Below are 15553 nucleotides of genomic sequence, written 5' to 3' on the forward strand. Positions count from 1 at the left end.
GGAGTGTTTGCTTGTGAAGGACCCTTGTAGGTAGTGTAAAACTGTCAGATTAATTGACATTTTAATGGGAAAAGTTCCAGAACCCGGTAATTTAAAGCATATTAAATCTAATATTCAAATTTTCAGCGTCTTAGTGAAGGTGGTAGAAAAGCCCATTAACTACAATCTTAGGGATATGTTCAGCTCACTGTGTGGAGTAATTCAGTAGTGACTCAGTAGAATGCCACTTTCTCAATGAGTTTATCAAACCTTCTTCATGATGAGAAACCGCTCTTTCCATTTTTAATTGGCAAGATTTGTGTGCGCGCACATGCACATTGCTTAGAAACCTTTTTCTTGTCTCATTCCCCCCCCTTTTTTTTACTATAGGTTACATTCAGCTAACTTTTACCTAGAGTTAACACATTGAAGCTGTTGTACAAGTGGGAGGTTGAGGTGTAATTAGGGATGTTTACTTTGGGGTGCATAGTTCATGTGTGGGGCTTTTAAGACAGGAAATGGCGCCTTTCATAATTAAACCAACCATTTCTAAGGCTTGTGCCTCTTCCTGCACCAGCGTAAGTCTATCCTACTCTAATGATAGAAACCTTCTATCCTAAACTGCTGGAATGCTCTGTCTACCCCTCCTTTGCTGTGAAATCTCATCCACCCACGTAGCGCAGCCAAATTCATGGTATTTCTAAGTCAAATCCATGCCCTTGATGACTCATTAGTAGTGACACAATGCTGGCAACTTTTGTGTGAGCATGCATGTACATTGTCTAAGCAGTTCTGTCCTTGCTCAGTTCTAGAATTATTATTATTTTCCAGGTTGGCTGGGAAGCCGGTATAAAATCTTGGCTGGTACGGAAACACTGGGTTTCCACTGCTCTACTGCACCTGCAAAGACTGAACTTGTAGATGTGGCTGTCAGTGCAGTGTGTGGTTATAGCCACAAGCTGTTCTTAATTGTTTCTGGGATTTCCCACCCCCCTTCTGGGACTTTTGTTCATGCAGTACATCAAAAGCAGTTTCTCTGTCTTTGTATATTGAATAGCATGACAAGGGAAGTGATAACTTACTGAGTGCAATTTTGGCTTCTTAAAAATAAGAAAAGAAGTTGTCAGACTCTATGGCGTATTTGTCTACAGAACAGAATGGAAAACAGAACTTCCTGATTGTAGATTCTGCTTTTCAGCTGTAGCCCTCAAAGTGGCTCCTGCGGAGGGAGACAAATCAGCTGTAATAGAAGCAGGTGTTTGGTGCTGGTGTCTTCACCTCCTTCCCTCTCCTCTGCATCCCTTGTGACTGGGTAGTCTGTTGGTTCACCCTGTGTCAGGGGAAGAGGACATATTATTGGTAACCCTTGGCTTCTGAACGGAGAGACAAAAGCTAGTTGGAATTTTCCCTTGCACAGCACTTAACTGTTGGGCGGTTCAACAGTTCAACAAATCCAACATTGCAGGGGTCAGGCAACCTGGCTTGGCTTATCCCGAGAATAAATTCCCCAGTATTTCAACAGTTCCTTCTTGCAAGGTGTCTGCTCTCTGGGTACAATTTCAAGCGCCACCCATGCTGGATTAGGCACTCCGCCCTGGTTTTGAAATAGTGTAATAATAGAATTGTGGAGGGAAGGAAAGAGGTGGTGCATAGCACAAAGTTTGTAGGGGGGTGGGGGTGGACTGGGGAGGAGAAATCCTGAGCAAGTGTAAGGAAAACAGTACTGTGGTACCTCGGGTTAAGTACTTAATTCGTTCTGGAGGTCCATTCTTAACCTGAAACTGTTCTTAACCTGAAGCACCGCTTCAGCTAATGGGGCCTCCCGCTGCCGCCGTGCCGCCAGAGCACGATTTCTGTTCTCATCCTGAAGCAAAGTTCTTAACCCGAGGTAATATTTCTGGGTTAGCGGAGTCTGTTACCTGAAGCGTATGTAACCCGAGGTACCACTGTATACTTTAGTAAAGACATTACTTTTCAGATCTGAAACCATTAGTAAGGGGCAATGCTCCTTATATCATTATTTCACAGAGTGGCTCTTCTAGTGGTGTCTTCTCTCTTATTTCAACACCCCCACCCCCCGTTTTTAAAAATATTTTTAACCCTCCTCCTGCTGGACAAAGGCTGTACAATAAGGACTGGGGTTTATGATGGCAGCAAGGGAGCTATGACACCCACATCCAAGAACCTTTGGGATGGATGTGCAGGTGCTCCAAGAGACTGAGCTATGAATTGGAAAGTCCCTGGTTCAAATCTTGCCTCTGCTAGGAACTCACAAAGTGGCTTTAGGCAAGCTGCTCTCTTGGCTTCAGTCCCTGCATCTGCAATACAGGGGATAATAATACAGACGTGTATAGTTATTGTTTTTTATTAAGTTTTAAAAGTGGATCGTGCCCGTGAAGCGCTTCGAACACTTAAGACTTCATATTGTTTTAAGTATCACATAGGAACAAGCTCTTGGTGGTTTTCAGCAGATGCACAGTGTAACATTGAGCCTCCAAGCCTTTCGAATTGCATCAGATCCAAGGGTTAGGATTGGAGGATTCTCTGACTGCGGTTCCCATGTATTACTACTGCAGCAGGGAAGGAATGCTTTGAAACTGAACCTCCCCCCTCCTGCCCCAAATGGCATGACCCCTTGCCCTTCCAGCTGCAATGGTAGTCCTGTTGAGGCCATTTCCCACTTCGAACCAAAATCTAGCCCCTCCAACATTCTCTGCCGCCCCCCCTTTTTTTCTATTCTAAAGACAAGTCTTAAAACCTGCTGACTTTCAGGTCGTCTTTAAAAATAAAAGAGACATATTAAACACCCTGTTAATGCAGCTCCTAAAAGCCAGCATTTTATTTTCATACACTTGCAGTGCTGGCAATCTGGAGTGCTGTCCAGCCTTCGTTTAAAACAGGCACCCCGAAACTCGGCCCTCCAGATGTTTTGGGGCTACAACTCTGCATTGCAAGAAGCCCAGCAGAAGCAGCCTGCAAGTATTGTGCTCCAGGCTGGAGTCTTGGCTGATGGGCTGAGCTGCTTAGTCATAGGTTTCTGCTGCTAGGTAGGGCAGCATCACACTGCCAGAGAGGCAGGCTGGAGTCCTTCATAGTTTCTCTTTGCAGCTTTATTAAGGTTGAGGTATTTTGATGTTCCTACAGATAAAAGCAAAGCAGATGTGAGCACTTGAAAAGAAGCCGTATATGACGTGTGGTTTTACCTAGAGTAGTCCCATTGAACCTAACGAGCATGACTGAGTTAGATGCATTCATTTCAGTAGGTCTGCTCTGTGTAAAAACCTAGTTGAATACCACCCATTAGCTTTTGAGTTGAGGTTGAATTTTATAGGTCTACAAATATGCCAGAGTAAATGCCAGCATGTGCCAATTTTAAAAACAAGGCTCTGAGCCCACCTTACTTCTCTGAACATACTGGCATTTAATGGCTTCTTATTTTGAGTTGCTTGCTAGGCGCTTTTGTGTTTAGTTTCTTCCCTTTAAATTGTGTCCCTGTTACAGGTGGGCAGACAAATTTGTTAAAACAGTTTTATATTGATCTGTTTTCTGTTGAGCTGGATAGCTGTATTGGTAGAGCGCAAGTCTCTTAATCTCAGGGTTGTTGGATGATTCTCAATAAATAAACTGCTATCTTAGAAAGGATTTGCCAAAACTGTTTACTTTCAATGCCAGTCCTGAATATCCTTTGGTGGGAAGACTCTATCTAGTGTGCTGCCTGAAGAGCAGTTCTGCTTGTAGCTTTTACAGACAAACCTCAGTTCCCGAATGCCTCCGTTATCGTACGTTTCGGCTCCCTGGACACTGAAAACCCGGAAGTAAATGCTCCGGTTTTTGAACAACTTTTGGAAGCAGAACGTGCTATGCGGCTTCTGCTTGAGTGCAAGAAGCTCTTGCAACCAATCGGAAGCCGTGCCTCGGTTGCTGAACATTTTGAAAGTCAAAGCGTCTTCCGGAATGGATTACCTTTGACATCAGAGGTTTGATTGTATTGGGCTCTGTTGTCCTGTTTACAATGGCATGTTTGCTGGGAGCAGTATTCCTCTGCCATTCAGACCATTGCAAGGAACACTGTGGCAAGTGAGTGCCTTGCAGGAATCTGCTGTCAGCCGAATGGGGAAGTTTAGGATGAAACTCTTCAAGGAAAATAAAGGTGGGGTACCTCCCTCTTAGTTTGGCTCATGTAAAGCTCTGTGGGGCAGGCATGTCTCGACTGGCGGTGTTAAGTTCGCTGATTGGCAAAGCTCAGCTACCAGACAGGCTGGTTCACCTGTGTTTTACCTAACTGGAAGCATTCCACTTAATTCAGGGGTTCCTTGCTTTCTTCTGTGTCTCCTAACCTGCCCCGTTAATTGATGTAAACACAGGCTGTGTCTCATTGACTAAGCAGTTGTGAAAATCTGATTCACCGCTGGCTAGACTTCTCCTCATCCCTCTCCCCTTCTGAAGGAGAATTCTGCAAAGCAGCTGTTCCCCTCACAGTTGTTAAAAAAACCTCAACAACAATGGCAGAAGTGAGTGAAACAGCTGCCAATGTAAATCCTTTCAGTTTTGTGCTGGAGTTGGTATGCTGGTTTACCACTGCTTCTAATTGCAGGCAGAACTCCCAACCAAAAAGTGTATTTCTGTGTTTTTATATTTTCCACCTGATCCGAAAAGGAAACAAAAGCGCTCTTAAAAGTGAAGGTTGCTGCTGATCACCTTCTGAGTTTCTCTCTCTCTCTCTCTCTCTCTGCTAAGGCACTATTACAAGAAGTCCATTGTTCTCTCTTCTTCCCTTCCCCCACCCCCATTCAAGGTACACCTGCTCCTCTGGTCTCTTGGTGCATGTGATGTAAAATAGAGCCAGGCATGCAGTTTCTGTCTCTCTCTCCCTTTAAAATCTGAAATGAATGCATGTAAGTGCAAGCTAAAATGTGCAAATAAATCTTTGTAATCAGCTTCATTCATTATAATCTGTAATCACACCTGCAACGCTATAAAGAGCTAGAAAGCTGTGGTCAATGTTCATGGAACTAAGAAATAAGTAGTATTAGATGGAATGTAGTACATTAACACAAATATTATTTGTGTAGCTGAAGCCATTACAGAAGATATGTGGAATGTAAAAAATTGTGAGTCTAGTTCTGGTTATTCAAGGACGCTAAATCAGCTACTGCCACACTCTCCTTTGCACTGTAAAAAAGCGGGGGGGGGGGGGTGTTAGATAGTGCCTCAAATGGGGTGTGAATGATGCAGAACTGGGGACACCTTGTGAAAGCAGAAGAGCCTTCCATTTATGTGACATGCTCTTTGGATCCAAGCCATTTTTCCTATTTTATGCCCTTCCCCAAAGCTGGAGGCAATGGGACAGTTAAGCACTGTCTCTATGAATCCATGTTCCTTAAAGGACATGGATAGAAATAGTTTTTTTAATTAAAAAAACCTGTATTTTAAATGGTTGTTTTAAACTATGTTTACTATTACCACCACCACATAGAAAGCACCTAGTATTTTCTAAGCACTGTAGAGAGATTAAAAGATAAGGCGCTCCCTGCCCGCAGGCTCAGTCTAGTGGATATGACACAAAAGGAAACAAGGAGCTGGGAGGGAAGAGGAAAGCCAGCGAACTGAGGTGCCAGTTATTGAAGCTACATAGTTGCAGCAGCAGCACCTGATCCCTCTGTCACCCAGCTGATGACAGAAGATAATCGACCCTCTGCTGCCTGCAACTGGCATTTGGAGCCAAGTGTTCTTTTCTGGTGGTTGGGTAGGGGCGAACCAAGTTTTCTGTAGCTTCTGCTGCTACGGCCAAATTATGAGCCAATCTTGTTGTGTTTTCTTTCTAAAAATCTGATTTAAAGTGTCATCGATATTGAACCTTTTAAACTGAAGCCATTAGATTGTGTTTTCCTGTTAAAAACAAAAATGGTGGGGGAAACAACGTATTTTCCCGTCTATAAGACGCTCCCTATTTTGGGGGACTCAGATTTAAGAAAACGGGGGGGGGGGGGGAGAGATGTATCAGTGTATAAGACACCCCCTAATTTTTGACATTTTTTTAAATGGGAAAATAACCTAGCCTTATAGACAGAAAAATACGGTAATCTGATGCAGTCAAGTATTGCAAATATGGCCTATTCTCATTTTAAGTTTTTCTGCTGGGCCCATGTCTTGACGTATCATTATTAATATTATTTATTTCTACCCTGCTTTTTATTCAAATAAATACCAAAGCGGCTCACAAAAAAAGATGAAAATAAAATAATGGAACATCAAAAATACAGCATAAATTGTATAGAATACTTTACAAATCATCAGTAAAACAATCACAAATCGCAAACAAAACAACTACCATCTATGTAACACTATTAACAAAACAACTAAGAAATAAGCTAAACATCACCGTTACACCAAAAATGATATTACAGGATTCACAAAGGTACTACAGCATTCATATCTATGAAACAATATTAACAACATTAACAAAATAGCAACAAAACAAACTAAGCCCTGTTGAATTTGTACACATACGTGCCTCACCACCATGACTCATAAACTTTCATTCTATTCAATGCATCAAAATACACTGGCACATAATGTTCCTGGCAGCAATTCCCTTCTGAAGGATTCTTGCGATGGAGGTAGTCAGCACAAAGATACTCTCCCCTCATATCCTTTCTGCCACTATGACACTTCCATTTTCATAACAGAAAAATGGAATACCAGAATAAGACGAGGCTGCAATTTGGAGGTTAGGTGATACTCTGACATGTGTTCAACTATGATTAAAAATATCATTAGTTAACATATCTACATGATCAGTGTGGGAATGATAAAATACTTGAAATATCACATTAGACCCTTGAAACCCTTTTCCAGTTTTCTTAGGGAAAACGCCATAAAATTATTAAATTACCATCACAGGCACTAGCTTCTCTAGAGCCTTGGAGATAACAATCATGTATTTCACTAAGATCGTTTTGCTGAGTCTACCTTTTTATGCCTTAAAATTACCTAAACTCTGCAGTTTGTAAATTCCTCAGATTATTAATATTTATGACTCTACCAACCCTGTACTGTATTGACATTTACTTCCATAGCATAACACTTCTGGGAAGTTCTGGGCTCTTGTGCTGCAATCCTAAAAGTCCTGTTGAAGTCTGGCTTTCCATTGAGTAGACATGTACTGTATAGGATTGCTCTGTAAGTCTTTAAATCTTGCTAAATGCATAAATACAAATAATCCCTTACAGTCACAACCGCCCGTTTTTCAGTAAGCATAAATAATTCTGTAGTGTGATAGACATGTGATTAAAGACACAGACTTTAATTTGTTACTCTAATAAAATCTTTAATAAATATGTGAACTACAAAATAAGCAACTTTGAAAGATGAAGAAGTTAGGTGAGCACTTCAGTATCCCAGGACTCTCTGAAGACTTTTCAGATCCGCACTGTATTATTCTCTTCCTCCAACAATAAAATCCTTGAAAGACAGACTACAGTGTGAAATTCCTGAAGTATAATTGTTATCAGTTAGTTTGAGCCCTGAATGAATTCAATCAGGATAAGGATTTTCACTCCCACTTAGTCAAATTAACGTAACAAAGCTAGGAAGATCTATTGTCACAAATAGCTGCAATTCTGTATGGTTACTGTGCTTGTTATGTTCAGAGATGAGCTTTGCACGGAGACACTGCAAACTCTACTCATGATCTTTTGACCTCACTATTTATGTTTTTCTGCCTCTCTAAGCCAACAGAGGATAACACTTCATGCAACTAACAAAGTGCATCTCCAAAACCTTAAGGCACCGTGAATCTCTAAAGGGTCACAAGACTCTTGCAGCTCTGCTTGCTGCAGCAAACTAGAATGACTAGTAGCCCTTATGCTGTGGAATTATCTCACTTCTGAGTCACTGCCTTCCTCTTTCCAGCTGAACTTCAACATTTCCCCCCCTTTTAAAGGGAAGCCGGGTTTTACAGGCCATACATAAGTACTTGGGGAACGGATTGGCAGTTGTGCTTGCTTGCTTCTTGTCTATAAACTAGCATGTGCATATATGAACAGAGTCAAAATATTGCACATGTTTTTTCTGTACTGCTAAAGCTGTCTTTTAATTGTCATGGATGACAATATTCTTGCACCTTTAAAATTTGTTCAGGGCTTTCTTGTGTGTGAATCTAAAGCAAGGCCGCCGTGCAGATCAGGAAACCAGAACAGGGGCCTGAAGCACATTGCTGCCCTTGAACTGTGACAAAAGTGCAACGAAGACATGTTAGAGCGGGGAGGATGAGGCATTCCTCCAGTCCTAATCCCAAGCCCTTCTTAAGGTAGCACCCCTGGCTACAGTACTAGGAACGGCCTATTGAATAAGGCAATGAGGTGAAAATGGACTCTTCCCAACTGGCATAGTTGTGCTCTGGCTTGGCTTAGTAGACTGCTCAGATGGTATATGGGAAACTGAAATGGGACCAGTGTCCCTCTTAGGCTCTGGAGATGGAGAACTTGCTGTCCCTCCAGATAATGTTGTTGAACTCCAGCTCCCATCAGCCCCAACAGTCATGGCCAGTTGTCAAGGATGATGGGAGTTGAAGTCCAACAGCATTTGGAGGACTCCAGGTCCCCCACCTCTGCCTTTGATACTCAAGGCCTCTGCCTTCGCTAGCAACTCCCATCAGCATGGAATGATGCATGTGCAGGTTCCCCATCACTGCACACAGGTATGATCTGTTGAACCTCTGCCTTGTAGTTTCCTGCAGTGATCCCGACTGAAAACCACTGGGTCAGTTTCTCTTCATGTCCACAGTGCTTGCTCAGCTACTCTTGTCCTGTACTAGGCTGACCTTTTTGCTGAGGAAATGATGACTTTATTCCGGCACTCAAGTAGCTGCTGTCCCTCAGGCGTGGTCTTACTGTTTGGCTGCCTTGTGGCCTTTGGGCTCCTTTTGAAACGAAGGGAAGAAACACTTCCATGTGTTTTATTGGTGGCTTCTCAGAAATGCCATGCGGGGTGAGGTCATAGTTCTGTGGTGAAGCATGTCTTTGGAGGCCACAGTCTGGGGTTCGATTCTTTGCTGTCTCTGGTTAGAGGGCTTCTGGCAGCAGGGAAGACAGGTCTTTTGAAGCACCAAGCTGCAAAGAAGAATGTGGCAATGTTCAGAAGGCCAGCTGCTTCTGTTTACATTACAAGGACCTCTTCCCCAAAAGGAGACCCTCACAGTGCTTCTGAAATAAAACATAATGTTTGTTCCTATGCAGCTGGATCTTTGTGTGCTGGTTTTGTTGTCCTGAGACACTGCAATTACGGGGTGCTGTTGTCAAGGAAGGCTTAACTAGGCTATGTGGGTTATTGATCTGACTCTGTGTAAGATGGCAACAGCAGACCTTCCAGCGAATAGGTGTCAGCTTTTGTGGCTAGCTGTGTTTACAGAGCAGAGGAAGTGCCATGTAAGGTGGCTGCGGCTTTGTTTTCTCAAATAATGCAGACTCTCTTCTGCCTGAGAAGATGGATTCACATAAACAAAGCGAAAATGAGAGTTCAGGAAATAGCTCTAAGTTACTTGGAAACCAATCTCTCTCCCGCTCGTGCTGAAGCCATGGTGGTTGGATTGCACAGTAAACCTTTGAAAGCCGGTTCTGTTCAGTACCTTTTAAAAACTGGTTTAAAATGGGTTCCCTAAATCTTGTTCTAGAAGTAAAAATTGTTGACGTAAACCCCCTCTGCCAAACTTAATCCAAAATGGTACCTTATCTTGACTATATTGTCTGACTTCAGGATTGAGGTATATTAATGATGGAAGGAAAATAGTGATTGCTCTGGTGCAAGTATTATTTGGCTTCAGCTGCTTTTTTGTCTGCAGTAATTGTCTTTTGTGCTTGCATTCCCAACAGACTGTTGAACATGGCTTCCCGCACCAGCCCAGCGCACTGGGCTATAGCTCTTTCCTTCATCTCATGGCTATCGGGACCCGATCAGGAGCCATCAAACTGTATCCTTTTCATTCATTTCTGAGCTGCATAATGGCTTTTCAGCAGCAGCAGTAGGTATGTCAAAATGTGTAGAGATAGTATTTATGTGGTGCTTCCTTCAAAGGGCTTTGCATTTGTAGAATCAGTAATCCTAACAATCGCATTATCCCCATATTGCTTTCTTTTCTCAGATTACCTAGTAGGTTGTCGTTAATGTAAGTTTTGAACCTAGATAATCAGTTCAATTGCACCTCTGATAATGAGGGCCTCTGGTAATCAGCTCTTGTGAAATGTACTAAAATTGTTGTGGAAGCTACTCTTGAGCTAATCTGGTCTAGTGGAAAGTGGTGCCTGTAGATAAATAGCTTTATCACGCACATTCCAAGTCTGTTTTAAATATCCTGACGCAGAGGAAGAGTTCATTTTTAGCACACTGCAATATTTGTGGTTTGAATTTTGAGTCATAAATAAATCTTTGGCTTTCCTGTCTTGGTAGTCCTAAAATACTGGGCTAAGCAACAAAGTGCTTTGAAGGTGCTTTCCTTTTATCCAGCCTCAGTGCAGAATATACATGAACACAAATCTGTTTCTAGTGGCACTGAGCCAGCTAGGGTAGGGGAAGTGAACTGTTCCTCTTTCACTGAGGGACAATCTGAGTCCTTTCCAATGACACTGCCATTTTCCAGCAACACGTCTCTCTGGAAGACTCTTGCAAGCAAGCATTGGGCCATCTGTCTCCTGATGATTGATTTAAATGGAATTGCAGCACCCGGAAGACAAGAATAGATGGGCTCCTGTCACTCCATCTTGCCCAACTTCCAAAAGTGCCACATAAGCAGGCTCTCCCAACTTTTGAATTTAAAATCAAGTAAATGTCTGTCTGCATTACAGTAATCTGCTAACGAATTTCAAAATGGGTTCCAGGACAACTCTTGTCTCCTTATCTGTTACTAGCAAATGTTTCAGCAAGCCTTTGCTGCATGGTACACTTGCCTCTTAGTCTATGCCAGGCTTCCTCAACCTCGGCCCTCCAGATGTTTTGAGACCACAATTCCCATCATCCATGACCACTGGTCCTGCTAGCTAGGGATCATGGGAGTTGTAGGCCAAAAACATCTGGAGGGCCGAGGTTGAGGGAGCCTGGTCTATGCCAACAGTAAATGGTTGTCTTCGCTTGTTTTGCTTATTATTTATTTATTAAATTTCTATTCTGCCCTTCATCCAAGGATCATAAGGTGGTTTGCAATATAAAAAACGTAACATAATAACAAACGAAACAATAGCCCTCACAGTTTAAAAGGCCATAGATCGTTTAATTAGCCAAAGGCCTAGGAGAAGAGGAATGGTTTTTTTGGTCTTGCTCCTAAAGCAAAGGCACCAGATGAGCCTCCCTGGGGAGAGCATTCCACAAATGGGGAGGCCTGTTCTCATGTTGCCACCCTCCAAACCTCTTGTGGAGGGGACACATGAAGAAGGGTCTCAGATGATGATTGCAGGGTCCAGGTCAGTTCATATCTGGTGAGGCAGTCCTGAGCCATTTAAGGCACCTTGAATCGGGCCTGGAAAATAGTTGGCAGCCAGTGCAGTTGGACCAGTGCAGTTACTGTAATATGCTCAAACCATCTTGCCCCAGTGAGCATCCTAACCACTGAATTTTGCACCAGCTGAATTCTCCAAACTCTATGCGGACGCAGTCCCAGATAATAATGCATTGCAATAATCTAACCTAGACATTACTAGAGCATAGGCAACAGAAAGTAGGTGTCTGCTTCTTCTAAGTAGCGATAATGGAAATTACCAGGGGTGACGAGCCTAATACTAGTGCTTTATGGGGAGACATCACAATTATTCTAGGATAGAGCTAATTTGCCACAAAGCGAAGGCAGCAAAAATCAATGTACACATAAATACTGTTGACCTCAATCAGTCATTCAGCTATGGCGCTCCAGGAGTTGAGTTCATGGGCTTGCATGAAGAGACCAACACTGTCATGCAAATACATTTCATTCCTGGCCAGGTGAGTAGAATTCCATCTAAATTCTGTGCTTCATACATCAGATATGTTTTCAACTTTCTAGGGTCTACTCTAGGGTTTAAAGGACTGAGATGGACTTCATCCACTAGCCCTCTGTAATGTGAAAACATGATAGATGCCATGATGTTTTTGGCAAAGGGATCCAAAACTACTGAACGTTTTCCTACTTTTGAGCACCTTGGCAAACTCTTGAGTGTGTAGATGTAATTGCAAAAGGAGGAGAGATGCCCACCTCCCCCAACAGCCTTACCCAATTCCTCAATATCCAAGGGCAAAAGCTGGTTATGCCTCCTGTTTCAGCACTGATAAGAACCTAACATAAGAAGAGCCTGCTGAATTAGACCAGTGGCATCGCGAGCTGTGTGCAGGTGGCGTGTCGCTTGTTGGATCAACGTCTTAGCAGTGCTTATGACTTTGCCACCCGTGACCCTTATTTGGGCGCTGTATTGAATTACTAAAGGAAGCCTTTAAATAAACTTGCCATAGTGAAAGTTCTAATCCTGAGTCTGATGAGGGGAGCTTGGACAAACGAACTTTGAGAAGTCGTTTGTCATTTTAGTCACCCTTCTGGCTGCCATCTCCGTTCTGCAGCAGTCCTAGAATACAAGGGAAAAGAAAAACGATGTTTGATCATTGTTGGAGCCAGGAAACTGCTGTGCACAATTCAACAAGCGTCCTTTGATAAATGCAATTATTGTGGCATAAGCTTTTGTTGGCCAGAGTGTAGGTTCTTGCAGCAATAAAGTACTATAGGACTCGGTTGTTTTCCCTACAATATACTTTAATAGACTCTGCCTCTACTATGTGGCACTGCTTGTAGATTGAAGATCGTTTTTGTGTTCATTTTAAAAACTGGATATACTTGAAGGAGCAAACATCTCGAGGGAAGAGAGCACTTCAACTAGCCCGGCACTTAGCAGTCTCAAACCTGATTTTGGTTCTAGACCACTGGGAGTAGTCTGAATATATTTCAAGACTGCTGCTGTGTCACTCTTGCTCATAAACATAAGCCCCAAATCCAGCTGCGGCCAGACAGTTTTTAATTATGCTGGAGAGGATTTGGAATTTGGTTACCGCTTTGGCATTTGTCCTGCATGCACTTTTGTATAGAGAGATGGCTCTCCATGTAGGACAAGTGGATGTGAATATAAAGAGACCCCCTTCTACTTTATTAAGAAACCTGCTGCAGGAGTAATTTCATAAAAGTTGTAACTCAGCAGGTTGACTCTCCCCCGAAACTGATGTTTCAGAAGCACACTGTCATGAGTACAAACTCCCAATTATCCTGCAATGTTAGAAGAACCTTCAAATTATTTAAAAGGGTTTTGATTCTAAGATTGGGAAGGAAGAATTTGTGTTTGTGAGCATTTTTATTTTAGCATGCTGCCTTACTCATTTGCCAAGCCTGGGCTGATCTTCATGCCTTAGTGGAATCGCATAAAGAGAGAACATTTGGAATGAGCAATAACTCAGAATACTCATGGGAACTGTTACCTGCTGTACTAGGTGTAGCTTCAGCAGACAGTGCTTGGTTTTAAATACTTAAATATTGGCCAGGGTTGGGCTTGTAACAAATATTCTGGGGCACCACTCCTTTAGGATGAAGTCAGGTGAAAAGAATGCAAGGTGAGAAAGAGAGTCACAGAATAGGAGCCACTCGCTCCTAAACAGGGTGGGGATGTGTTTTTCACTCAGAGCTACAAGGAGTTCAAATTATTAGCCCAGCAAAACTGACAATTGAACAGGTACTTTTCTGGAAGTGCAGAATTTTAACATGACAAAAGAGCACAGAAATGACCGGGTCTCTACATAGAGCACTTGACTCTGTGCTAAGTGAACAAAACAGAAAGAAAGGGCAGGACCAACTGAAAGATTTTGGTGCTCTTCAAGCACAGCATCCTCAGTACTCCCTCTCCCTGACCTAAGAGAAGCAAGACATGCAAACACAGAATTCCCAAACTGCTTCTTTACTCTGTGCAAAGGAGTGATGGTGGTCTTGGGGCCCTGGCAGGTACCCAGCCTTGCCACTGCCTGGAGTTTGCTCTGGGGAACAGGAGGTTGATTTAAATAGCAGTCAAGGTGTGTGTGAGTCATGGAAAGTAGTGGCTGATTGTATTGTGGCTCAGCAAAGCCTTTACTAAAGTGGAGTTGGAGAGGTGCTAAAGGAGTGACTTAAATATAAGAGATGGAGGTGGTATTTCCAAGAATAGAGAATCAGCACAGATGAAGGCATAAAGATCCTGATTGGAGAAGGTGGAACAGGCCACTTACTGATGACATACTGCATTATAAAGAGACTCATTCTCAACTAGAATAAGCTATTAGGTATATTCAGGTTCATTTGATTTGTATGATTCTGATATTTACTGGAGCTGAAATTAGCCACCTCCCCTGTCCTTCTCGTCAGCTTTCCTCTGCAAATTATCACATCAAATATGTGCTGGATGTTGAGAGGGAATTCACAATATCCGCATCTGAAACTGATTTTGCAGTAGCATCCAACATTCAGTTAAAAACATCCTCTTGAATCGACAAAAGCAGATACCAGTTGCAATATGATGTCACACAGGGTTCTGAAGTAATATTTTAAATCATTTTATTTAAACAATATTTAAGCATACAACAATCTAAGCATATAACTTACCAGCATAAGATAATTTACAAAGTTACATAAAAACCTGAAACCTGTATGTCAAATGGCTGGATCTGATTTTGACATTAGAATCCAAACTGCGAAAATATTGAAGATTGTTTTGACATTTTGATTTAGCTTTGCTTGCAAGGTGCTGTCTTACCATAGAGTTTCCCTCCATATGGACCTTACCCTATATAGGAGTTTAATATCTCCTGGTCCTGTGCTGAAATGGGCTACCTGTCTCTATTGATTTTTTCCCGCAGGAGGGCCATGTTAGTCTCTTGAAGCAAAAAACCACTGGAGCTCTGTAGCATCAGTTTTGTGGTCTCATGCTCACTTTGTCAGATGTGTTTATTTCTACCAAATAGCTTACCTTCACATTAATAGTACGGCAGTAGTACAAACTCTTCTGACGGCTAAAACTTCATTCTTGATTGGTCATGAATAATGTGCCTCTTGAAACGTTGCTGCACTCTGTACTACTCAGATGCTTGCTCATTCCTTCTTTTGTGTGTCTAATTTTCAGTGCCGCTTGTTGACATTGCTAGATGATAACAGCCTGCATTTATGGACCCTGAAACAGACCCACAGCAATATGTCTGAGCTGCAGGAAGAAAGACATTTCACACTCCGAGGGCCTCCTGGGTAACTGGGATACTTCTTTCTCCATCAGAAGTGGGCCAGGAGATGCGTTCTGATAGACACAGCTTTTTGTTTTGTTTTTATTGTTTAAGCAAATGCCTGCTTTTTTACTAGTTCTGTGCGCTCTAGAAAGCCTGTTTCTCATTTCTAAATTGGGAAGAAAGGTTGCGTGGATGTGTGTTACATGACTTTCTACAAACTAAGGATTTATTCAGAATTAATATTCGCCAACCTTCATGTTGTGCAGGGATTAGGAGTGTAGACTTGTACTTTCCTCTAACTTAATGGAGCTGAGTTCTTCCATACATCTTT

The 15553-nt window shown here is 42.5% G+C and overlaps 1 protein-coding gene across 10 annotated transcripts in view; it reads left to right on the plus strand.

Annotated features, from left to right (window-relative positions):
* LLGL2 (LLGL scribble cell polarity complex component 2) overlaps nucleotides 1–15553 on the plus strand; it is a 68731-nt gene that overhangs the window by 18353 nt on the left and 34825 nt on the right. For all 10 annotated transcript variants that reach the window (XR_014560951.1, XR_014560952.1, XM_083725648.1 and 7 more), the window contains exons 3-5: nucleotides 9852–9949; nucleotides 11865–11946; nucleotides 15126–15244. Coding sequence is in view for 8 of the 10 variants with exons in the window: in XM_083725648.1 (XP_083581774.1) it covers nucleotides 9852–9949; nucleotides 11865–11946; nucleotides 15126–15244 (299 nt within the window). In the remaining 2 variants the exon portion in view is untranslated. The remainder of the gene's footprint in view (nucleotides 1–9851; nucleotides 9950–11864; nucleotides 11947–15125; nucleotides 15245–15553) is intronic.

This window comes from Podarcis gaigeae (assembly GCF_964106915.1).
Source record: "Podarcis gaigeae genome assembly, chromosome: 2".
Classification (NCBI taxonomy): Eukaryota; Metazoa; Chordata; class Lepidosauria; order Squamata; family Lacertidae; genus Podarcis; species Podarcis gaigeae.